This window comes from Ictalurus punctatus, chromosome 10 (genome assembly GCF_001660625.3).
Source record: "Ictalurus punctatus breed USDA103 chromosome 10, Coco_2.0, whole genome shotgun sequence".
Lineage (NCBI taxonomy): Eukaryota > Metazoa > Chordata > Actinopteri > Siluriformes > Ictaluridae > Ictalurus > Ictalurus punctatus.
The window spans coordinates 3,940,233-3,966,975 of record NC_030425.2 but is presented as its reverse complement, the minus strand read 5'-3'; the positions used below and the strand labels follow the sequence as shown (position 1 = coordinate 3,966,975).

Here is a 26,743-nt window from a genome sequence, read left to right as displayed (position 1 = left end):
AAACAAGTCCAAAAAGTGAAGCATTATATTTTGGTACAGGTTATAGAGTAAATGTGGACTAAGTCTCCTAATTCATATTAGTAATGTAAATGAAAACAAGTTTGAAATTGCTTACATTCATCATTGTCAGGTGGCGAATTATGTAATCCGGGCAGTTTTCCTCTCCCTTGATTTTCACAACCAAATCCTCAAAAATCTCTGTTTCTCTGTCCATTGATGGCCAGTACTGAGCGCATTTGTTCTGAGAAGACAAAAAAAAAACGATTAATGAAATTTTTAGAAATAAATAAAGGACAGCGTGAGTGACTAGGTCCACCATGTCAGGTTCAATCCTGAACACAAGAGACTTTGCCCTGGTGGAAGAGTTTTGTTCTTAGTTTTGGCACCTTACAAAGAATACACCCTGTTCGGCTCCCACTAAACATGTATCAAGCAAATCCTATTGGATGGAGGACAAACCTCCATCCATACGATAGAGAAGTCTGACCTTCTGACCTGGAGTAGAGAAGCTTGACCTTTTAAACTCACTACAACCCCCACAAGCTAAAGCAGAAGGAACTTACACTGAGGTGCCTATCTTCCTATCTCTTGCGCAATTTGTCAGTTACCCTCAACTTCACACTTCAGTAGAAAGTAATCATTGTTGACAAGATACTCATCTGATTAAGTGGTATATTTAAGCACAGAAGGTAGCGTGTATTGAAATGGAAGTGGTAGATTATTTCCTCTGAGACTACTGCGGATGGTACCACACAGAAACCATAAAGATGGCTGTAGATGTGTTTTCTTGGATAGCCTTAGGACTGCAATTGCTAAGAACAGTTTTGCACTCTATCAAGTCTCCATCACTGAACAGTTAATAACTTCAGTTCAATATAATAGACTTTAAGTTAAAAACTATAATGAATTCAGAAGTTGCTCATAAGCTGATAGGTTCCTGGTTACACAATTGCAATTTTGTCTATATAGTACACAGTTATAGAAGGGAATTATTTATAATCGCACTATTTGGTGTCACCCAGATGAGGATGGGTTTCTTTCTGAGTCTGATTCCTCTCAAGGTTTCTCTAAATTGTCTCAGGGAGTTTTTCTTTGCCACCTTCACCTCTGGCCTGCTCATTAAATCTGGAATTTATATGTTTTGTGACAATGTCCAAAAAGTATTAAAAGTGCTATACAAATAAAACTGAATTGAATTGGCTCATTGTCACTGCTGACAAACTACAAGGTGAACTGACTGGGAAGGGAAAAGTAAGTGTTTAAATGTTTAAAAATGCCAGCATCGAGCATCACTTCTAGCATGATGGCAGAACAATTTTCCATTTAAGTCCCGATCTAACACATTTTTAGGTTCTGGTCAGAAAGCTCTCCACTCATGGAAATGACTACCCCGTATAGAAGATCACAGGTTTACTGATATATTAATACATCATGATTAGCTATACCTTGTTTCCTTCTTCACAACGGGTTACCATGACAATAATCGAAGTCTTTTGCTCCCAGATCATTGCCCAGAAATCTCCAACTGTCTCTTCCTTGGGTCCTTTGGAAAATAAATAAATAAATAAAAAAATAAAAATTACAGTCCTCATTAGCAACAACAGGAAAGATTATTTCTGATGGTGTTTTGAGTCAAAAAAGCAACATTTACCTTGGGCTGCAATGTATTTGTTGGACTCCTTGTAACCCTGAATGAAGAAATGTAAAGGTTATTGACCTTTTCAAGTACAGCGGAATGAATAATGATCAGCTGATTTTGAAACTTTCAGAGGAACTACTCCTACCTCGATAAAACTGGCGTTGATATAATCTGTTCCTCCATGAGAGAGAGTAACACGATTATAATCATCTGAAAGTAGACACGCAGTCAGGGGTTAATTTACGGGGAGGAAATAAATCAAATTTTAAAAATTTAATTAATGGAAGCTTAGATTTTGATTTGTATTTGCTCCATGATAAACTTACAGGGAAGAATGTCAACATAGCGATTCTTGGGTTGGTTTTCTGGTTTTTTGGCCTCTCTGACTGAGTAATTGGAGAAGATACGTGGAACACTCTACGCAAAGCAAACAAGCAACGTATAGTCAGCTTTCAAATTAGAACAAAATCATCTCTGGTTAAGCATTTAGGACAGAGTGTCTCACCACATATTAATGGTCTGAAATTCATGCAATCTGTGGGGGGGGTGTTCTGCTTTTTAAAAAAATAATAGATAAATCACACTACTTACTACTATTGAAAATTCGGGTGCATTCTGGGGTAAGAGTGCACAATGTTATTATAGTTTCTTATTTAAAGATTAAAACTGATCTTGTCAAATTCCGTCATAATTTTTTGGTGATGGAATAATAATAATATTATAGGAATATTCTTCCTCTTCTTCTTCTTCTTCTTCTTCTTCTTCTTATTATTATTATTATTATTATTATTTTACATATTTATGCATTACTGTGCATTAAGACCAGGGCTGAGTTTCTCAAAAGCATCACAAAGTTAACATCATTTTAACTGGGAGAAAGAGAGAGAGAGAGTGTACAATGTGATGCTTGCTCGACCATTTAACGATGATCTTTGTGCTGCGATGCTTTTGGGAAACTCAGTCCAAGAACAGTACTGACTTTGCAAAAAAAAAATTTAATCTAAAAAAAAAAAAACACCTAAGTATACATGTAAAAGTAAAACCAAGACTAGTATCCTAGTACTGATGAAGTTCTGATCTGGTAAGTCTTCTTGAGAATTTGTGAATGTGGACGTCAGTATTTATATGTAAGACTAATTAATTCAGGACTTTTTAGTTACAGTAATAAATCATATACATCACTTACAATTAGATTTACCAACTCAGTGTGACCAAATTACAGGAAAGCTTTGTCAAAATGTATAATATTACTCTAAACAGCTTATTTCAGTGCATTTTGGTAATGATGGTTACTAATAGTTCATTTTGTATAAATGCGGTTTCCCAGTGGCATCAGTGCAGCAGTCATGACATTGTAGCATACTTTACTGAGTTGATTACTTATCTAGAAGTACAAAACTAGCTACGTATGTGACTGTGGTGAACCACAGATAACTGGGAATCTGTCAGAATTTGGTGAGTGGGTTCTGATGGCCATGTGACTGGTATTTATGTAAAAAAATTGTCATGTTTCAATAGGTTGGAAGGTCTTGGCGTGTGTACACATATAAGAAGGTATCTATGTGATTCTCACCACCTCTGGCTGTGATCCAGGGATCCTCAGGAAGACACAGTTACATACACAACTAGCACTCGTGTTCTGTTTAGATTATGCGTATACACTGCAAAATGTAGCATTAGCATTGTATTTTACCATGTTTCTAGCTATAAATCATATCCTTGCCATTCTGTGCATACTGTAGTTTTTAATCACGCTGCATGTCTGATAGAAAAGGCCACTGGTGTATAGATTTAAGCACTCCAGTGTCATGGTAATTGCATTATTGGTTGACTTTCATTATTGTTGTGACTCCATGTCAGGTCAACCCACATGATGTAGGTATACCTCTAGCTCTACCCCTTCTTCCTCAGATTTTGCTGTTTAATATTACTGAGGCAGCTGAGATACTCGGTCTACATGCACGTGGATCCAAATGAAAATAGCTGAGAGTAACCTGAAATTCCTCCATGAACAGACGTCCCTCGTCAGCCCTCTTCTTCTTGTAGGCCTCCAGCAGAGCTTCAGCACTCATGGGTTCCACCCGGAGCAGTGCATCTTACCAGGAGGAGAACATTATCAAAAAAGGTCCACAACAATATAGATATTCCAACCAGAAAAATGGTGAGAGATTAGTTATTACATACTTGTAGGAAGAAGGTCATCCAGTTCTTGGTCGTTCCTGCTGTGCAAAATAAAAACAGCATTTATGAAACTGATTTTTAAAATCAGCACATTTTATTTAATAAAATAAAATAAAATAAAATAAAACAAATCAATTAAAGCCACACAAGAGAGGGTTCAGGAAACATCATCTGTGACACAGACCTTGACTTCTCTCTCTTTAAAAGATAGATTTTGTAGAGGACAAACAGCAGTGCAACAGATGTGAGTACAATGAGAAAGGCCAGGAATCCAATAACGGCTTTGTCATTGTCTGAAACACACCACATATTAGTTTTAGACTGGTTATTAATATATTATTATTATTATTATTATATGGATATTAGAGGAACATAAAATATGAGGACATCTGAATTAGGGCAAAGGAGGTAAAAGTGGGTCTTACATTTAGTGGAATGATCCACATCAAGGATAACTGTTCTGTTCCCATTACCATTTTGGGCATACACCTGAGTAAAAATACAGTGTGAAGTCCACTATCAAAATAATGCAGTGGTTCCCAAAGTTAGCACTGACTAATCACTTTATAAACTGCAAAATGAAAGTCAGTTAAGTGTGATCAAATGTCAGTACCTTAATTTTATATTTTGTTAAGTAGTAGAGGTTTGTGAAATGAAAATCACAACTCATTCCATTACAGTCTGTTTTATTGTCTTCCAGATGATCATTAATGTAGAGCTCTGCGAAGATCTTTCCCGGAATTCCATTCCAATTGTCGATTGAACAGCTCACTTTGAAAGCATTATGGCTTTCATCTTTTTTTGTTTGAGTTTTTGCGAAAGGTCCTATGAGAGAAAGAAGAAAAATTTAAGAAATTACATGATTTTCAATTAAATTGCTTAGTTTTGAAGGAGCTATGACATTGTTTATGCTTCAGTCTTATACCAGTAATTTGCATTCGTAATATGTGCATGAAGAATACGCCTACATCACACGTTTATGTCTTAGATGTTATACATGAACATGTCCGTGTTTGTTTTATTAGTTGTTATACAGTGCTCATAGATTAATGGTATATACTGTATAACCTTTCATAAACTGAATCAAACATACTGAAACACTAAACAACATAATGCCGAGAGGTGAGGATCATTAACCAGCAGGTGGTTGCAGTTACAGAGAGAAGTCATGGACCGTTCAAGCTGAACTGATCACCACGTCATGATGGATCTTGCTTTCCAAAGACATCAATTCTGCTTTCCTTTTCTCAGACAAGATCTGATGTCTGTGTCTGTTTCCATATAATCTATATGTGCAGGGTTTTATTTATTTATTTATTTTTTCTTCTATTTTTGAAATACCAGTGACACAATAATACAGGTCACCAATAATAACTTATTTATATCTTTATTATTATATAAATAAATATACATTTTTGAATTTATTAAACAACCATTTTGTGGTCATTGTGGTGGCTCTGCCATCATATTATGATCAGTTTAGCTTGAATGTGTTGCTGTTATTTTGCTTTCTTTTAACGTAGGTTCTATAAAAGAAAGAAGAGAAATATTAGAATTTATGAAACTTTAACAATAATTAAACCTTAAGCTTATGCTTCAGTCTTATAGCAGAAATTTGTGCCTATAATTTGTGGTGGTTTTTGCATCATGTTGTGATCAGTTTGGTTTTAATTAGTTGTGGCTTGAATTTGCTACTATTGTCTATGTAGACACGACTTCCTACTGGTTAAAGATCCAATTCTGCTGTGTCTACAAATAAATAAGGAGCTGGACCATGACAAAGAAGAAATAAATAAGACAACAACAACAGTTTTAAGATGTAGTGAGAATAGATAATGGCTTAATTGGGGTTTGATCAAAAGAGAAAGAGTGGGAGAAAGAAAGGAGGACAAGGTTCATGGGACTTGGAACTGTACATCTTTTCTCAACAAATAAACAAATATTGCAATGATTATGTATCAGATCAACACTTGGGATTAGTGGTCATGGTTAGTTATTATGCATTACTAACACCATCAGACATGAAAACTAAAAAATCGTGTGCAGTACTTACGTCCAGGCCAGGTTTTTGTAGTATTGGTAGTGGTGTTAAATGGTTTGTTTTCATAAGATGCTTCAAACTCACAAGTATATTCCGTAAAAAAATTCAAATTAGAAAATTTACAGGGGTTCTTGGTACAGTGCTCTGAAATGATAAAACTCATAATGAAGTATAACTGTTGAATAATGTTTAAAAAGACAGAAGAACATTTGAAATGAAGAGGACGCATCTGTAAAGCACAGGGACAAACCTTTTAAAGAGCTGGTGGAACCTGGAATGAAATAGAAACACAAAGATTTCTAAGATTAAAAAAGAGAGATCTTGCATGATTCTTCTAACTTTACTATATAAGAGAATGTTTTCCTACCATTTTTACACGTTACTTTCCAGGTGAAGTCTGTGGTAATCGATGGACACTTCTTGCTATCCAATTGCCAGGATGCATGAATGCTATTATGACTTACAGAGAGACTGGGCTCATTCACTATATCTATAACAGAGAGAGTAGTTAGCTGCATTTTTTTTAAACCTCTCTAGATTAAATAATAGTGAGTGAAACATGTTGCTTCTTTAATCCATTCTGATCAGACAGGCTTTGTGCAGGACAGAAAATATGTTGTCATTACATGCTGATGACTTGTTTTTGTACATATCTGAATGTACCATGTCACGACATGCTCTATTGGAGTTGATAAAACACTTTGGTACCTTTTCTGGTTTTTCAATTAATTGGGAAAGGAGCATTTTTGTTCTCTTGAGATGCAAGATTTCTAATCTCTGTCCCATATAAAATTTCCCATCAACACTTTACTTACCTTGGAGTAACCATTCCCAAGGACCCTAAGGACTTGTTTGAATTTTAACTTTACTGAAGCCATTAATAAACTGAACATTTGTATTGAGAAATTGCGGATTCTTCCACTGTCCCTGATTACGCATGTCAGTGCGATAAAATGGTTTCCCTTCCCAATTTTCTTGATCTTTTTCATAATTTACCCATATGTTTACTTCCCATTATAAATTACTGAACTCAGTTATCTTGCCTTTTGTTCGGGGCTACAAGGCCCATCGTATTTCCAAGAGGATTACATTACATTACATGTTCTACTAATGCAAGGCTTCCGCTTATACAGTTTATGTTATGCAGTTTGCATTGATGTAAAGAGAAGATTCAGAAAATTTCTCCACTCTGCTCGATGCTTGTGTTCTGAGGGGACTGTTATGTCATATGTTTTGGGTGTTCCCAATCATATTTAATTTCTGGAGGATATATTTTGCTGGTACTCTTTGGTGTATGATATGGAGATTGGTCCTAATATTAAATTTGCCCTTCTTGGCTGCTTGACTGCCACACTGACTCTCTCATATGCCCTTTGAGCCTACTGTCTTTATGTCTTTAATCTTTGGCATGGTTGTAGCCAAGAGAATCATTCTGGGCTGCAACTATACAGCTTCTCCTAGGTTTTAGGACTGGCTTAGTGAGATGGGCCTTTCCCTATGACTGGAGAGAATATGTTTTAATATTATATTTTATTTTTTACAGACATAAAAAATATATATATATTTGGGGCCCTTTCCTTGAACATTTAGAAAGTAGTTGAAATGTGTAGAATGTTATTTTTATTTTCATTCCATTATACTTTTTTTTTTTTTTTTTTGGGGGGGGGGGGGGGGGGGCATGTTAGTTTAGTAGTTAGCAAGTTTGCCTCTCAACTCCAGGGTTTGGGGATCAATTCCCACCTCTGCCCTGTGTGAACAGAGCATACAGGTTCTCCCTGTGCCTCTCAGGGAGGGTTTCCTCAGGCTACTCCAAAGACATTTAGATTTTTTTTCTTACCCTTTACCCTCTCATTAGCTATGATTACCATTTTGGCATTTGAGGGATCATGTGATTTACATTTATTTATTTCTTTTTTTGTGTGTTTTTATGTCTACAAACTGAAGTATGTATGGATTAAAACTGGCTTTAAATATGTCTCAGCGGAAAACTGTTTCTGTTGTTGAACTTTGCACACTATAAAAGTACTTGACTACATCAGATTTATATGCATCGATGTAAAGTTTTGTCCAAACTGCAAACTGTACATTATTAAGTTCAAACACAAAAAAGTATATAAAAAATGGGGCCTGACTCAAATCTCTTCCTCCTTGAGCTCAGTGTAAATCCTTATCTTTTATGGCTTCATGTGTGAGGAGTAATTCCTGTCACATTACTTCATGTTAGTTAATAGATAGCATTAGGGGTCAGCTCACATTAACTAGAGAGCTACAGTCAGCAGCTGGCTTTAAGACAATCTTGCCAGATTGGTTGATTTTAGTTAACTGCTAGGATTAGCAGTGAAAAATCCTTAACACTAATTCTGATTTATGTGCTCTAAAACAAGATCTTGGATGCTGAGGACTGTCTTAAATGAGCCAAAAAATGCCATCAGGAGACTTTGTTCCAACTAGCATAGTATGGTGTAAAACTGGCAACCCTACCAACATTGTGTGTTCTCAATGACACACTGAGAGGGCAGGGGTAATTATTAAAATTTCTACATTTAAGATTTAGTTTGGAGATTTAGGGTTAAAATGTAGATAACATTTACATTTTAACATTTAGAATTAATATTTACATTTTACATTTAGATTCATATGTAAAATTTACTCTGAAACTTAAAACAGTTATTTGACACGAGTCACTATGTAACTAAAACAAACAAACAAATAAATAAATAAATAGTCATAAAGAAAAGAATGTTAAACTTTTTGCATTTGATGCCCCAAATAATATTATTCAGAACATGTGCATGTTTTAATATTTTTGAAAATCTGAATAGTTGAATGGTTTGTGTCTTCTTAATTCTGCCTTTATTAAGGTAATATCAGACTTTAAATTTTTAAAAAATCCCACTTCACTTTATATTCCATTTCTCATACAGCTCTCATTATGCTTTGACACAAGAGTTATCCGTGACCTATTTGTTTTGTTGATATCACCTTAATGTCATCTTACCGGCTGATGAGATTCTCACTGCATAAGAAAAATGCTGAAATTGAGTCAGTGCCCAAAAAATTTGTCTTAACTGTCTTCTCTGAGCAGAATTTGTGTTGTTTTGTACTTTTATATTGGATTAAATGTCTGTTTATTATCATTTGTATTCAAGTATTTTTGTCTTCAAAAAGTTGTTGTCTTTTTTAAAATGAATTTATTGTTTGTTTGTATTTTTTTTATGAATCAGCTTAGGATGTCACTAACAGAATTTCACTGTGCGATACACTAAAAGACACTAAAACTTTTAAATCCTTGAATAATAGATTAAAACTTCTACACTGACAGTTTCACACTTTGACCAGGCTGTATACTCAGATTTATTCAATTCTTTTTTTTTATAAAATTACAGTGACTTAAATGTGCGAGAGAACTCAGCTCGGTAAAAGAGATCATTATTAGCAACTTGCACACATCCAGTTTGTGTCCACTGACTTACTGAAGCTAATGTCATTAGAGAGAAGGTCAGGATGATGTGCCTTGGTCAAAACACTTCTATGAGGCTTTTTTATAGGATCTGATACTCAGATAAATTACCAACTTACCACAATCAATCTTAACTGGGATGGGATCACTTGTAATTGTTCCATTCCCATAATCATATGTCCCAGTGCAGATATGATTATGAATAGGTTTCAAATCTTTAAAATCTGCAACTGCCAAACCTACAAAGAGTAAAGTTTTTTAAATTATAAACATAATTATTATGTGTTACATCATAAAAAAATATTGTTCATGGCAATAAAACAAACAGTTGCTCTTATTAAACAGTGTAAGCATTTATAACTTCAGTGCTTACCATTGCAGTTGTATGTGAGGTCTTTTAGGCAGTTTGAAGGCCGATTGTCCCAACGTAATTCCGTGGGAAACTCGTTTGTATAATTAATAACAGGCTTTACTGCAACAGACACATTTAAGAATTTATTTTCCAAAATGATTCTTCCACATACTGTACGCACAGCTATATTTAAGCCTTTGTAATTTGGGTGTGGAAATTCCAAACCGTGCTATGTGTTATTAATACAATACAGCCTACATTCATTAATTAATGAGATTTATTAATTAGAGACTGTATATATAATGTATACAGTATGCAATGTAATATATATGTATTTTTGTGTTTATCATGTACATTAATAAGTGCAATATATACCTGGGGGAAGTGTGAAAGGGATAGATTTCTTGCAGGGATCTCCGTTAAAAGTCACGCTGTCAGTGCAGGAGTTACTGGTATTGAGATCAATACATTCACTCAAATTCCATTTGGTCTCAAAACACACTTGTACTTTTTCCCCAGTTATCTTCAACGTGTGGTTTACATCTGAGTCAACTGCAAAAACAATCAAATTAAATAAAGCTGTTAAAATTCTTTTCTTATTACATATAATAGCCACTTTATTATTAGTTGAATAAAGACGTGTACAAATTCTGTACACAAAATTATATATTTAATTTACCTAATTCTCTTGTTTTAAAAAATCCAGTCGTGGGGTTACAGGAAGGAGTAAGAGTGACAGCGTAATTTTGGCAAGGCTTAAATGATTTAAGTGATATTGGGAAAGACTCTTCTGTAGAGCTTCCATCTGATGTGTCTGTGAATTTAATCTTGTATTTGTCTGCTGAGTCATTCTTGTCAATTTTCACTGTCACAGTATCGTTTTCTTCTTTGAGGGTGTAGTTGCCTGTAAAGAAATGTTTTCATGTACATCGTGAACAAAACAATATCATGATCATAAACAGAAGAACTTTTGCTTTGGAATTGATGGACTTGTACTTACACTTGGGGGATGTCTCTGTGGAGTAAAAAGAATGACAAAATTATAGCATATATACTTAGATGAAATATAAATATAAAGGTCCATAATAATAAGAAAAGTGTGTGTGTGTGTGTGTGTGTGTGTGTGTGTGTGTGTGTGTGTGTGTGTGTGTGTGTGTGTGTGTGTGAGAGAGAGAGAGAGAGAGAGAGAGAGAGAGAGAGAGAGAGAGAGAGAGAGAGAGAGAGAACTAAGCAGCTGTGTGATCCAGCATTGTCTTGTTACCTTTTGCTGTGCTGGTTGTGAGTGGGGGTGGGGTTGTGTTCATGGTGGAGGAGGTGCGTGGGGAGACGGAGGTGTTTGCTTTGATGATTTCTGCAAATTGTCAACAATGTCAATAGGTTGTGAATTACAGCAAAGCTGCTAATAGTACAATCTCCATGATACACAATGACAGGATTAGTTAGTATGATGCTCTAAAAACAAAGTTAAACATCATTCAGTGTTAAAATGTTTTTTTAATCCAGTCTTTCATCCAAATTGGGATATTTTATTAAATATAAACATTTCTGACTGGTTGGACCTGTTGGGACATACTGTATTCAGGGCAGGCTGTAATGTCTGTGTTGAGGAAAAGCATCTAGTAAAAACTATTATCAATACCTTCAGTGCATGTATTCTTCACAAAAGTGATTATTACCTGATGTAGTCACGGTTACGGTTGTATTTGGGTGTTGATGCTTGGTGGTGTTTGGGAGCAAGGCTGTTGTGTTATTGTCTGCTACTAGAACAAGTATAATACATGAGTATATCAACATGTATGTAATACAGCATGTAGCAAACGTATCTATGTATCTATAGTCGCGTCATAACCACTGATCACATAACTTCATTTCCCTCATCAAGCAAAATAAGAAAATTTTACCTGTTGTATTCAAAGTTATGTGTGATTGGTGTTGATGCTCGGAGGTGTTTGTGGGTAAGCCTGCTGTGTAATTCTCTGTTATTAAAACAAGCAGAATGCATGAGTATATCAACACGTATGCAAGACTGCATCTAGGGTGATGCTATAACAACTTCACATAGACCAATATAAAAAGAAGAGATCATGACCTGCTCCAGCTGTGGTTATGTTTGAATGGCTGGAGTTGCGTGCGGGTGTGCCTGTGTCGTCATTGTCTGTCACCAGAAAAAAAACTTATTATCTTTGAGATAAGTGGACTATAACTGGACAAACTGCTCTCACCTGATCCTAGAATCTTTTCTAAGTGTATTATGAAACATTATTTAAGGGTCACGCTATAGAATGCTTTAAATGTTACGGGGGAAACCCAGTGTATTTAAGTTCAACTTCCTGAGTAACTTTCAAGGTGCATAAATCACAAGCCCAGGTGACTGGAACAATTATTTGTAGTTGCCCAGTGGACACTTTGTCAGAAAAAGACAATAATCATGGATTTGTTCATTTCTTTCAGTCTATATTAATGCACTTAACTAGCTAACTAGCATGCTGTACATGATTATGTTATGTTAGCTACTACTGTATCTAGTCTAGTTAATTGGCTTTCTGTGGAATTTAAACATGAGACTGGGCAGCACACTGGAGCTTTATTAACCTGGCAACCTAACTAATGAATTTCTCAGTTCTCCACCCCTAGCTTTTCATCACCGCTGTCTGATTAGGGCTTAAAAACAATTCTATGTCCATCCATCCATCTTCTACCGCTTGCTCCTTCTTCAGGGTCGCGGGGAACCTGGAGCCTATCCCAGGAAGCATCAGGCACAAGGCGGGGTACACCCTGGACAGGGTGCCAGTCCATCGCAGGGCACAATCACATACACATTCACTCACACACCCATTCATACACTACGGATACTATAGACACGCCAATCAGCCTACCATGCATGTCTTTGGACTGGGGAGGAAACCGGAGTACCGGGAGGAAACCCCCGCAGCACGGGGAGAACATGCAAACGCCGCACACACAGGGCCCCAGCGAGAACCGAACCCCCGACCCTGGAGGTGTGAGGCGAACATGCTAACCACTAAGCCACAGTGCACCCCAATTCTTTGCCTTTTAACATAATTTTTTTTCTTTTTTCTCAATGATTACATAGCAACATTATATAATCATTATATATAATTATAGACTATATGTGTGTGTGTGTGTGTGTGTGTGTGTGTGTGTGTGTGTGTGTGTGTGTGTGTGTGTGTGTGTATGAAATATGCAGCTGTGTGATCCAGCATTGTCTTGTTACCTGTTGCTGTGCTGGTTGTGAGTGGGGGTGAGATTGGGTTCATGGGGGAGGAAGTGCGTGCGGAGTCAGAGGTGCTTGTGCTTGAGTTTTCTGCAAATTGTCAACAATGTCAGTAGGTTGTGAATTACAGTAGAGCTGCTAATAGTACAATCTCCATGATACACAATGACAGGATTAGTTAGTATGATGCTCTTAAAGCAAAGTTACATATGATTCAGTGTTAAAAATAAAAATTAGCAGTCTTTTAATCAGTTTTTAGTCTTTTATCCAAATCGGGATATTTTATTAAATATAAACATTTCTGACTGGTTGGACCTGTTGGGACATACTGTATTCAGGGCAGGCTGTAATGTCTGTGTTGAGGAAAAGCATCTAGTAAAAACTATTATCAATACCTTCAGTACATGTATTCTTCACAAAACTGATTATTACCTGCTGTAGTCACGGTTACGGTTGTATTTGGGTGTTGATGAGAGGGGGTGCTTGTGGGTAAGCCTGTCATGTAATTCTCTGTTGTTAGAACAATCATAATACATGATTATATCCACATGTACAGTGGATATAAAAGGTATACACATCTCTGTTAAATGGCAGGTTTTTGTGAGGTAAAACAAAGAAAATAAATTTTAAAAAACCCTTCAGTGTGAAATTGCAACCTATAAAAATAAAGTGAAATGCAATCATGAACACTGGGGGAGGGGGGTATTCGGGGGGTTGACTTACACCCTTAAACTAATACTTTGTTGCAAGCACCTTTTGATTTTATTACAGCACTCAGTCTTTTAGGTTAAGGCTACTAACATAGCACATCTTGACTGGGCAATATTTTCCCACTCTTGCTTGCAAAAATGTTGTAGGTAGCGAGGGCATCTCCTGGACACAGCCCTCTTCAGGTCACCCCACAGATTTTCAATCAGATTTAGATTTATCTTCTTTTGGTGAAGCTAATCTGTTGTTGATTTGGATGTGAACTTCCTCTTCATTTTCAGCTTTCTAGCAGATGCCTGAAGGTTTTGTGCCGAAATTGACTGGTATTTGGAGATATTCATGATTCCCTCCACCTTGATTTTAGCCTTAGTCCCAGCTGAAGCCAAACAGCCCCAAAGCATGATGCTGCCACCACCATGCTTCTCCGTGGGGGTCATGATCTTTTAGTGATGTGCTGTGTTTGTTTTTGTTTTTTTGGTTTGCACCAAACACACTTTTTGGAGTCACTGTATGGCCAAAAAGTTAAACCTTAACACATTTTGCCATATGGTTTGGGTGATTGTATGTAAGTTTTGGTTTCTGACGAGCCACCCTACTCCATAGCCCAGACATGTGAAGAATATAAGAGATTTCTGTCACATGACCAGTACTGGCCAGATATTCTATTTCTGTAGCTCCTTTAATGTTGATGAAGATCTCTTAGCAGCCTCCCTTAACAGTTTTCTCCTTGACTTCTCATTAATGTGTGAGTGACACGCTGTTCTTTGTAATGTTACTCTTGTTCCATATTTGGTCCACTTGTTGATGATGGCCTTCACAGTATTCAATGGTACATCTAATGCCTTGGAAATTCTTTTGTATGCCTCTCCTGATCAATATCTTTCAAAGATGAGATCCCATTCGTGCTTTGTAAGATCTTTGTGGACACTGGCCTTAGCAGCAGAATATGGAGAAATATGATGATGACAAGATGATGTCAGAAAAATCCTACAAGAACAACTGTACTTGGGGGAAATCAGAGTCTCTTTATTTGATGGCGGGTGTATAGTAACTAATACTTAACATGTCATTGAATGTGATTGGTTGATTCTGAAAACAGCCACATGCCCAATTATAAAAGTGTGTGCACATTTGTACAACCAGGTTATTGTATTTTTTTAAATTATTTTTCTTTTTTCCCTAAAATGTGATCTAGGTTGTAATTTCATATTGAGGGTGGGAAAAGTTCTGACACGATTTATCTTGGTTTAATTTTTTTTACATCACAAAAACCTGACATTTTAACAGGGGTGCATAGACTTTATATATACTGTACACTGTATGTAATACTGCACACACCAGACATGTATATGTATGTATAATCACACCATAAACACTTATCACTTAACTTCATTCCTATCATTCCCTACAATAGGAGGATATTACCTCGTTCATTCGAAGTTGTGTGTGATTGGTGTTGATGCTCGGTGGTGCTTGGAGGAAAGCCTGTTATGTTCATCTCTGTTACTAAAACAAGCAGAATGCATGAGTATATCAACACGTATGCAAGACTGCATCTAGGGTGATGCTATAACAACTTCACATAGACCAATATAAAAAGAAGAGATCATGACCTGCTCCAGCTGTGGTTATGTTTGAATGGCTGGAGTTGCGTGCGGGTGTGCCTGTGTCGTTATTGCCTGTCACCAGAAAAAAAACTTATTATCTTTAAGATAAGTGGACTACAACTGGACAAACTGCTTTCACCTGATCGTAGAATCTTTTCTAAGTGTATTATGAAACATTATTTAAGGGTCACTGTATAGAATGCTTTAAATGTTACGGGGAAAACCCAGTGTATTTAAGTTCAACTTCCTGAGTAACTTTCAAGGTGCATAAATCACAAGCCCAGGTGACTGGAACAATTATTTGTAGTTGCCCAGTGGACACTTTGTCAGAAAAAGACAATAATCATGGATTTGTTCATTTCTTTCAGTCTATATTAATGCACTTAACTAGCGAACTAGCATGCTGTACATGATTATGTTATGTTAGGTACTACGGCATCTAGTCTAGTTAATTGGCTTTCTGTGGAATTTAAACATGAGACTGTGCAGCACACTGGAGCTTTATTAACCTGGCAACCTAACTAATGAATTTCTCAGTTCTCCACCCCTAGCTTTTCATCACTGCTGTCTGATTAGGGCTTAAAAACCATTCTATGTCCATCCATCCATCCATCTTCTACCGCTTACTCCTTCTTCAGGGTCACAGGGAACCTGGAGCCTATCCCAGGGAGCATGGGGCACAAGGCAGGGTACACCCTGGACAGGGTGCCAGTCCATCGCAGGGCACAATCACACACACACTCACACACTATGGATACTATAGACATGCCAATCAGTCTACCATGCGTGTCTTTGGACTGGGGAGGAAACCGGAGTACCCGGAGGAAACCCCCACAGCACGGGGAGAACATGCAAATTCCGTACACACGGGGCCCCAGCGGGAATTGAACACCCGACCCTGGAGGTGTGAGGCAAACGTGCTAACCACTAAGCCACCGTGCGCCCCGATTCTATGCCTTTTAACATAATTTTTTCTTTTTTCTCAATGATTACACAGCAACATTATATAATCATTATAGACTATGTGTGTGTGTGTGTGTGTGTGTGTGTGTGTGTGTGTGTGTGTGTGTGTGTGTATGTGTGTATGAAATACGCAGCTGTGTGATCCAGCATTGTCTTTTTACCTGTTGCTATTCTGGGCATGAGTGGGGGTGAGATTGGGTTCATGGTGGAGGAGGTGCGTGGGGAGTCGGAGGTGCTTGTGCTTGAGTTTTCTGCAAATTGTCAACAATGTCAGTAGGTTGTGAATTACAGCAAAGCTGCTAATAGTACAATCTCCATGATACACAATGATAGGATTAGTTAGTATGATGCTCTAAAAATAAAGTTACACATCATTCAGTGTTAAAAATAAAAATTAGCAGTCTTTTAATCAGTTTTTAGTCTTTTATCCAAATTGGGATATTTTATTAAATATAAACATTTCTGACTGGTTGGACCTGTTGGGACATACTGTATTCAGGGCAGGCTGTAATGTCTGTGTTGAGGAAAAGCATCTAGTAAAAACTATTATCAATACCTTCAGTACATGTATTCTTCACAAAACTGATTATTACCTGCTGTAGTCACGGTTACGGTTGTATTTGGGTGTTGATGAGAGGGGGTGCTTGTGGGTAAGCCTGTCATGTAATTCTCTGTTGTTAGAACAATCATAATACATGATTATATCAACATGTACAGTGGATATAAAAGGTATACACATCCCTGTTAAATGGCAGGTTTTTGTGAGGTAAAACAAAGAAAATAAATTTTAAAAAACCCTTCAGTGTGAAATTGCAACCTATAAAAATAAAGTGAAATGCAATCATGAACATTGGGGGAGGGGGGTATTCGGGGGTAGACTTACACCCTTAAACTAATACTTTGTTGTAAGCACCTTTTGATTTTATTACAGCACTCAGTCTTTTTGGTTAAGGCTACTAACATAGCACATCTTGACTGGGCAATATTTTCCCACTCGTGCTTGCAAAAATGTTGTAGGTAGCGAGGGCATCTCCTGGACACAGCCCTCTTCAGGTCACCCCACAGATTTTCAATCAGATTTAGATTTATCTTCTTTTGGTGAAGCTAATCTGTTGCTGATTTGGATGTGAACTTCCTCTTCATTTTCAGCTTTCTAGCAGATGCCTGAAGGTTTTGTGCCGAAATCGACTGGTATTTGGAGATATTCATGATTCCCTCCACCTTGATTTTAACCTTAGTCCCAGCTGAAGCCAAACAGCCCCAAAACATGATGCTGCCACCACCATGCTTCTCCGTGGGGGTCGTGTTCTTTTGGTGATGTGCTGTGTTTGTTTTTTTTTGTTTGCACCAAACACATTTTTTGGAATTACTGTATGGCCAAAAAGTTCAACCTTAACACATTTTGCCATGTGGTTTGGGTGACTGGATGTAAGTTTTGGCAACATATGTAAGTTTTGGTTTCTGACGAGCCACCCTACTCCATAGCCCAGACATGTGAAGAATATAAGAGATTGCTGTCACATGACCAGTATTGGCCAGATATTCTATTTCTGTAGCTCCTTTAATGTTGATGAAGATCTCTTAGCAGCCTCCCTTAACAGTTTTCTCCTTGACTTCTCATTAAAGTTTGAGTGACACGCTGTTCTTTGTAATGTTACTCTTGTTCCATATTTGGTCCACTTGTTGATGATGGCCTTCACAGTATTCAATGGTACATCTAATGCCTTGGAAATTCTTTTGTATGCCTCTCCTGATCAATATCTTTCAAAGATGAGATCCCATTCGTGCTTTGTAAGATCTTTGTGGACACTGGCCTTAGCAGCAGAATATGGAGAAATATGATGATGACAAGATGATGTCAGAAAAATCCTACAAGAACAACTGTACTTGGGGGAAATCAGAGTCTCTTTATTTGATGGCAGGTGTATACTAACTAATACTTAACATGTCATTGAATGTGATTGGTTGATTCTGAAAACAGCCACATCCCCAATTATAAAAGTGTGTGCACACTTGTACAACCAGGTTATTGTTTTTTATTTTTTAATTATTTTTCTTTTTTTCCTTAAATTGTGATCTAGGTTGTAATTTCATATTGAGGGTGGGAAAAGTTCTGACATGATTTATCTTGGTTTAATTTTTTTACATCACAAAAACCTGACATTTTAACAGGGGTGCATAGACTTTATATATACTGTACACTGTATGTAATACTGCACACACCAGACATGTATATGTATGTATAATCACCCCATAAACACTTATCACTTAACTTCATTCCTATCATTCCCTAGAATAGGAGGATATTACCTCGTTCATTCAAAGTTGTGTGTGATTGGTGTTGATGCTCGGTGGTGCTTGGAGGAAAGCCTGTTATGTTCATCTCTGTTATTAAAACAAGCAGAATGCATGAGTATATCAACACATATGCAAGACTGCATCTAGGGTGATGCTATAACAACTTCACATAGACCAATATAAAAAGAAGAGATCATGACCTGCTCCAGCTGGGGTTATGTTTGAATGGCTGGAGTTGCGTGCGGGTGTGCCTGTGTCGTCATTGTCTGTCACCAGAAAAAAAACTTATTATCTTTGAGATAAGTGGACTATAACTGGACAAACTGCTTTCACCTGATCCTAGAATCTTTTCTAAGTGTATTATGAAACATTATTTAAGGGTCACGCTATAGAATGCTTTAAATGTTACGGGGGAAACCCAGTGTATTTAAGTTCAACTTCCTGAGTAACTTTCAAGGTGCATAAATCACAAGCCCAGGTGACTGGAACAATTATTTGTAGTTTCCCAGTGGACACTTTGTCAGAAAAAGACAATAATCATGGATTTGTTCATTTCTTTTAACCTGGCAACCTAACTAATGAATTTCTCAGTTCTCCACCCCTAGCTTTTCATCACCGCTGTCTGATTAGGGCTTAAAAACAATTCTATGTCTTTTAACATTTTTTTTTTCTCAATGACTACACAGATACATTATATAATCATTATATATAAGTATAGGCTATATATGTGTGTGTGTGTGTGTGTGTGTGTGTGTGTGTGTGTGTGTGTGTGTGTGTGTGTGTGTGTGTGTGTGTGTGTGTGTGTGTGTGAGAGAGAGAGAGAGAGAGAACTAAGCAGCTGTGTGATCCATCATTGTCTTGTTACCTGTTGCTGTGCTGGTTGTGAGTGGGGGTGAGATTGGGTTCATGGTGGAGGAAGTGCGTGCGGAGTCAGAGGTGCTTGCGCTTGAGTTTTCTGCAAATTGTCAATAATGGCAGTAGGTTGTGAATTACAGCAAACAGTACAATCTCCACGATAGGCTATATATGTATGTATGTGTGTGTGTGTGTGTGTGTGTGTGTGTGTGTGTGTGTATATATATATATATATATATATATATATACACACATACATACACACACACACACACACACTCACGCACACACGCACACACACATATATAGTATACACATACTTTAGCATTAAAGATGCTTAGATATCCTGTGGGTGAGCCCAAAAATGTACACTGGCTGTTCCCAAAACCACAAACCAGCACCTTTTGTTAGTTTTGGAATGAATATAATAATATACAAAGAAATGAAAGGTTTGTTTTAAAAGCAAAAAGAGATATATGTGCTGTAACATTTCACAATTTGATTGTTAGTGTGCATGTAAAGCAATACAATGAGTCTGGAAAAGAGGTAGAGAGAAAAAGAGAGAGAGAGAGAAAGAGAGAGAGAGAGAGAGAGAGAGATTATTACCTGGTCCATTTTTGTCATCTGCAGCACCTGTGGTCAGAAAAGCACAAAATAAGAGATATGGCACTTTGTTGAAGCTTTAGGACTATCTGAAATGTGCAAATGTACCAGATTTGTTTGCCTTTTGTGCAGTAACAATATGAATGTAACCCAGTATCAGGGTGTTAGACCTAAAAAAAAATAGTTTGTCTGTGCCAGGAAATTTTCTCTAAGTCAGGGGTCGGGAACTTATGGCTGGAGATCCATATAAGGCTCTTTCAGTGACTGTCTATGGCTCAACAGCAGGAATAAAGGAATCACAAAAGCTGGTGTGTCAATTCAATTAAAACTCTACATGTTACATATTTTAAAATATTACATAATTCATAATCGATGCCCGTTTGTCATATATACACCAACCTGTGGCACAACAAGCTCAAATTTCACTGGACAGTGAAGCAGAGCAGTAATTTCCCAGTTTTATTCATAAATCAGTTGAAAACTACATAACCAATCTGTTTTCATTTTTTTAACAATGGTGAAATGGCTAAAAGAAAAAAAGATGACGAGTATCGTTCTTTCCAGTCCGAACGGACAGATGAATTTTCATATTTGTACGTAGCATTAATGGTAAATAATGTTCAATTTACTCTCACTTACTCATTGCATCTTGTATTGATTTACCTTTTGATGAAACTATCATAACTGATTAAATGACGTCCAAGTGCCACCTACAGGCCTATTAGGTGAAGTGCAACAGTCCCAAACTGCATGCATTTTTTATGTTCAGAAATTATATTTTCTAAAAAGTTTTTATCTTCACTGCCTATTTTACACCGGAATATTGCACACTCTGAACATTGGAAAATGTATTATTAATTTTGTTTTATTTTAAAATTCATTTACTTTTTAATATTTGATATTTAGACAGAATCCAAATTCAACCCTAGAAAATCTACTGAATCTGGATATGCGTGAAAGTAATTTATGAAGGAAAAGGTTAACGTCTAACAAATCTGTAGTTATAAAAAGAGAGAAGTGGTTTAATGAATAGCTGAAACCATACACAAGACTAAGAACATGTATGGACTTCAGTTTATATTCAGCATCATGATTCCTGATTTATCAGATCAAGAGGACGACAGAAAATGATATATTACTATAGAGGTACATTATATAGAGGTAGCGTGAGCACTCTTAAAATGATCTCTGTTTACAGAATAAAGTACAAAATAAGGTTCTAATTTTGACATTTCCTTAAGTAGTAGTCTGAGATTTTATTAATCTGTTATTATTTCTTTATTGATCATTATGATTGTTATTAGTCACATATACATTACAGCACAGTGAAGTTCTTTTCTGTGCATACCCCAGCATGTCAGGAAGTTGGGGTCAGAGCACAGGGTCAGTCATGATACAGTGCCCCTGGAGCAGAGAGAGTTAAGGGCCTTGCTCAAGGGCCCAACAGTGGCAGCCTGGCAGTGCTGGGGATCCAACCCCGACCTTCTGATCAGTAACCCAGCGCCTTAGCCGATAAGCCACCACTGCCAAACATGTTACTGACATATTTCACAGTAAATCTATGTCAATGTTTAGAGTAGCTTAGAGGAACTGACTGATGTTTTACTTTGCTATGCTCTCGTAAAATCTTATCGTAATTTTGAATCCTGACGATGCCACGGTCACGCATGGCCGAGAACCTAAATTGTCTGTGCTCTCTGGAAGGGAGGGATGGCTGACGCTTTCTCCCCTGTCAATCACAGAGACACTAGCCAATCATGTGTGTCTGTGAGCTCATGTATGCGGAGGAGACCGCGCTTTCCTGCAACATGAGCAGCAGTTTGAAAAGATGCGGTGGGCTGGCTTCACTTGTCTCAGAGGTTAGCCTTCACCCTCCCTGCTATGATAGGGGAGAACTGACTGGTGGGTGGGAAATGGGAGGTGACCAAATTTAGGAGAAAAATAGCATGGTGATCACCAGGGTCTGGGTCACTGAGAGTGAAGTCACAGGTGGGGTCTTGACTGAGGGTGAGAGTTTGGGAGAGCTTGGAGTTTTAGTGAGTGCAAGACTGATCAGAGTGTGTGATGAAGGTGGTGATGATGATGAGAAGACCCTGTGTTACCTTGAGTGGAAGCTAGGGAAACTGGTGGGGTGACTGCAGGTGTTGATTGCGTGGAAGAATTAGAACTTGTCTCTGTGTGACCCTGCTTACCTATGTGACAAAATCATTATTATTATTCACATAACCAGGAGAATTGTGTTTCTCTTTACTGTTACCACACAAAGCAATGCTGTAAGCTATATGAAGCACACTCCACAGAAACACTGAAGCAGCAACTTAAAATATGAAGCTTTCAGCAATGAATCAGCAAATGCTGTGGACAAAAATATTGCACATAGTTATATACATCATAGCATTTTATATTTATAGTTCGACACTTTTGGTTGTAGGAATTCATTTAGAACAAAAATTATGTGGGATATTATGGAGTCTAACAGAAAAAAGGTGTGTGTGTGTGTGTGTGTGTGTGTTTGCTTGCTTGCTTTATACCTGCTGTATACATCTTACACGACCATATTCCTGTCCAAGTCTTAGAAATTATCAAATGGAGGAGCATCATCGACGGTGGTTTATGTATAGCACAGCCTGGTTGTTATAGCAACGAGTGCACAAAAGCTATTTCAGTTTTTTTTAACCACAGCTTCCTGTGCACTGTAAAACCCTCCCCCCTTTTCCCCAGCTGAGAACACTTTGCTTTCTTTTCTTTTGTTCTGCTTCATGCGATAGTTCATTTATGTGCTTGGATATGTGTAATGTGTTTTCAGAAAAGTTGCAGCAAATTAATGAATTGTCTTGACTAATTAATGGTAGTAATTAATAAAGTACTAATCAAGAAAAAAAAAACACAAATGTTGTACTGGATATACAAACTGTACTGTCATTGTCACTGATCAAATCCACATTGTATTTCTAAAGTAAATGTGAGAGTATATAGTATATAGTATATAATAGAGTATAGACTATATAGTATAGTCACAGTATACAGGACTAATAAAGCAGAACTAAGATTTGCAAGAGCGCCTTTTGACAGTCTTTTCTCTTTTTCCGGATGTGGCTTTGCTCAACTCAGTTCACAACTTCAACTGCACTCTGCACACTGCACACTGCCAGCACACTTTTTCACGTTCCACCCACTTAATGGAACATTATCGTTTCTGGACCCGTCTTCAACTCACTTAATTCATCCTGCTTTAGTATAATAGATAAACGATGGCATACGTTTAACACGGTATCAGAAATGAGTCCCTTCTCAAAGATACACAAGAACAGATCTGTGGTAGAAATGACATCATCAAAAAACAAACAAAAATGTTGTGAGAATCTTCATAATCGGAGTGTCGATGGGAAAAAAATGACGATTAAATAGATAAAAATAAAACGATCGGATTGTAATATCAACCAGGCAAAAGGTTCAATTGAGGTTAGGCGTTTCAGCCATTTTGAAAAAGTTCAGCCATGCTGTAAAAGCGCATTCACGAGCCAGTGGCTTACAAATGTACGCATTAAACTTTTTATTAAACAATTCGGAATTCATTCGCATAAACGAATCATCCTATAAGAGCATTATTTGTGTGTTTGATAGGAATCATGGACTTGAAATGAAAAAGCAAGTTATGCTATAACATCACTAATCAAATAAATATAAATAAGCACATCCAATACGACATCGGTTATTTCATTGTAAAAGGATTCAAATAATCTAGCGAATGAAACATTTTGCGATTTGGGCTTATTGATTGCTTTCACTGATTAATAAAATGGCAGTTAAATGTATCGCATGCAACAGAGCCTAATGACATTATCATATTATTATTATTTTAAATGTGTGTGAAATTAGCTGGCATGTTACACCACAACACTGCATCTACAGTTTGTATTACATCTATTAAGTTGAACTACTTATAAGATAATGATGTGATGTTTACAATTCAATACAATACAGTAAAATACCTTACTGCTTCCTCTCAAAATGGATAATGTTATAAAGGTAAAACATATTATTCTATTTTTGCTCATCATTTGGAAGGCCTTGAATCATGTTGGTTGTATTATTATCTATATTATTATTATCTATATTATTATTATTATTATTATTATTATTATTATTATTATTATATGGTGACACCACTGTGGTAGATGTCTCAGTCTGGAATGTGTATGATTATGTCTTCATCCCCATTCCTACACTGTCCACACACAAACGTTCATATATATGACTTGCTTGTAATGTTCAACAGAAGCACACACTTCTGTGTGGTATGGGGAATTGTTTAGGAATGCAGCTAGAATCTCTTGAATCTCGAATCTAAGAATATTGGGTGTGGTTAGAGCTAGATAAAGTGTAAATGTTGCTTGCTTTGGAAATTTGTTTTGCATTTACCATTTTATATTCAAAAATGAAGCCTGATACACTCTTGTGTAATAAAAGCGCCTTAAAATAACTCCCTGGACTGTTCACCGAATCCAGAGGAATTACATTCCTAATTCAAGTAGTTACTGTATATTATGCGTTAACTTAAATAACTTGTAAATAATAATATCACCGTAATTCTAATAAATCATGTAGTATGTATTATTAAGCTCATATAATCCTATAATAACCATTTACTACCGTATCTGTTGTAGAACGTGTTGAAATAACATTTCACTTCTTGTGAAGTGCCTTATAGAGTAGCTGTAAAAGTCTTATCAGGTTTATACACATGAGACACTGTTCAGTTCGAATGATCATTTTGGCATGTGAGCACATGACTTTATCTCTCCACTTCCTAAACGCTATACATCAGTATTCCACAGTTTCAGTATTTCATATACATTTACTACATATCTTACAGAAGAATGGTGTAAGGGGTTACAAATGTATGCTTTTTAATTTTTAGAAACATTCTTTTTTTTAAGCATAGTCAACTTTTCAGCTTGTGATTGTTAGGAAGAGACACCACCTCAAGTTAGAATGAGGAAGTGGACTGAGGCCTGAGCAGAGAGGCCACATTTCAGAATCAGACTGTATTGTGAAAAAGACACCAAAAAGGAACTATAACTGTTCTCAGAAGTAGACGAGGACATGCTCAACACCCAAACTGTGCTGAAAGTAGCTTTAAAGCAGAAAATGCTGGCAGACGGAGGTTTAATCAGAACAGTAAGATCAGGCCGAGACTCTGAATCCAGTGCTGAGCAGCACACAGTGAAACCATTCAAGCAGCCATTAAGTATCAGACTGTTTTAAATCAGAGCCTCAGTGGACACACCCAAAAAGAACACACATATTATCGGTTCCAAGCAACAAACACCGATCATACACACACACACACACACGCACACACACACACACACACACACACACACATATGTATATATATGTACACACACTCATCGAATGCAAAAAAAATTCATCAGGAAAGCATAAGAAGTTCTCTTATTCCAACTGATCTAGAAATGTAACACGAAGCAAGGCATCATGGAAGAGTTTTTAAGAGCCGAGTCCAACATCATCTATCATCTCCATATTTATCATCTTAGTATAGAATTCCATAATTACGCTTTCAATAATTATGTAGATATTATATTTCTGCAGTCCAAAGGATGTAGTGTATTCATTTAAATAATAAATGAATCATTCAGTTATACTGTCATTCTCAAGAAATGTTAGAAACGGACAGACCATAAATTATTATTATTATTATTATTATTATTATTATTATTATTATTATTATTATTATTTAGCAGTAGTAGTAGAAATAATAATAATAATAATAATAATAATAATAATAATAATAATAATAATAGTACCACTCACTTTTATTCACATGACATGCCATAACCAGCATCCTTACTCTGAGCAAACAAGCCATAAAAATATGCTAATTCAGTATTGTAATATATTAAGGTACATAATCTATAATGCGACTCACACGGAAGAACATTTATGAAGAAAACGATCACCATGTCACATTTTTGCCTGTACATAACTTCCCGAATAGTAAAACATGCCGCTATAGAAAAGTGTTCTACTCACATAACACTAATCCTGCCAGGACCAGGAATAAAAACCTTGGTCCATGGAACTTTGCCATAACGGGGTGTAAAAGGCCTCTTCTAAGACACCATAAGTCCTGTTGGAAACAGAAACATTAAGTTAAAACATCTGAGAACTGATTCTGATCTAACTTGTAATCTATAATTTTGCTCAAAAATAAAATTTTTAATTTATTGTTTATTTTTATGAAGATTAATTTTTTTTACTTACGCTTTTTTTTGTTTTATCTAATCAGTCGTCACAGTTTCCTGCGTGTTTTATGCCCCGGCGTTCTCAAGCTTGTCTTTGTGCTTGACAGACGGAGCAGTGTCAGGAACACTCTCACCTTCAGTGAAGCACTAAAGGCGTCTTAACAGGAAGTTGTATTTTCAGCTACGCCACAATCTCTCGCTTTTTGTACTTCTGTCTCACTTGTTGAAGCTAAGAAGCAACACTGTAAGAACATTATGCATTTATAATACACATCCTCATGTCCATGAGAGAAATTCTGAATACTATTGTCTCCTTAGATGAATGAAAAAAGCCCAAAACTGTCAGTCATGCTAATTTGCTGTCTTACTCTGTTTATTGTTAGCTAGCGACGTTACTTGAATTTAGAGTTTGGTATCTACCCTAATGAAAAATCCAAATTACTCTGACTAGCTGCTGAGCTAACCAAGCTGATAAGCCTTTTATCTTTGCCAGCTAACATTAAGGCTATATTCTCTCAACCATTTACACAAA

The 26,743-nt window shown here is 36.7% G+C and overlaps 1 protein-coding gene across 49 annotated transcripts in view; it reads right to left on the bottom strand.

Moving 5' to 3' along the window:
* ptprc (protein tyrosine phosphatase receptor type C) overlaps positions 1-26,383 on the bottom strand; it is a 33,745-nt gene extending 7,362 nt beyond the window's left edge. The window contains exons 1-35 of one of the 49 annotated variants that reach the window (XM_053682970.1): positions 26,231-26,383; positions 26,000-26,096; positions 22,045-22,134; positions 19,946-19,972; positions 19,350-19,439; positions 18,685-18,750; positions 18,497-18,571; positions 16,780-16,857; positions 16,348-16,437; positions 15,230-15,295; positions 15,042-15,122; positions 13,341-13,418; positions 12,909-12,998; positions 11,763-11,828; positions 11,575-11,649; positions 11,350-11,433; positions 10,935-11,024; positions 10,674-10,688; positions 10,353-10,577; positions 10,049-10,225; positions 9,695-9,793; positions 9,441-9,560; positions 6,229-6,351; positions 6,112-6,132; positions 5,874-6,005; positions 4,434-4,645; positions 4,246-4,309; positions 4,005-4,113; positions 3,824-3,861; positions 3,634-3,734; positions 1,966-2,056; positions 1,785-1,849; positions 1,652-1,688; positions 1,446-1,543; positions 116-241 (exon numbers count right to left, since the gene is read on the bottom strand). In XM_053682970.1, the coding sequence (XP_053538945.1) occupies positions 116-241; positions 1,446-1,543; positions 1,652-1,688; positions 1,785-1,849; positions 1,966-2,056; positions 3,634-3,734; positions 3,824-3,861; positions 4,005-4,113; positions 4,246-4,309; positions 4,434-4,645; positions 5,874-6,005; positions 6,112-6,132; positions 6,229-6,351; positions 9,441-9,560; positions 9,695-9,793; positions 10,049-10,225; positions 10,353-10,577; positions 10,674-10,688; positions 10,935-11,024; positions 11,350-11,433; positions 11,575-11,649; positions 11,763-11,828; positions 12,909-12,998; positions 13,341-13,418; positions 15,042-15,122; positions 15,230-15,295; positions 16,348-16,437; positions 16,780-16,857; positions 18,497-18,571; positions 18,685-18,750; positions 19,350-19,439; positions 19,946-19,972; positions 22,045-22,134; positions 26,000-26,057 (3,057 nt within the window). In that variant the 5' untranslated portion in view covers positions 26,058-26,096; positions 26,231-26,383. 49 annotated transcript variants of the gene reach the window in all.
* Between the last annotated feature and the right edge of the window lie 360 nt (positions 26,384-26,743).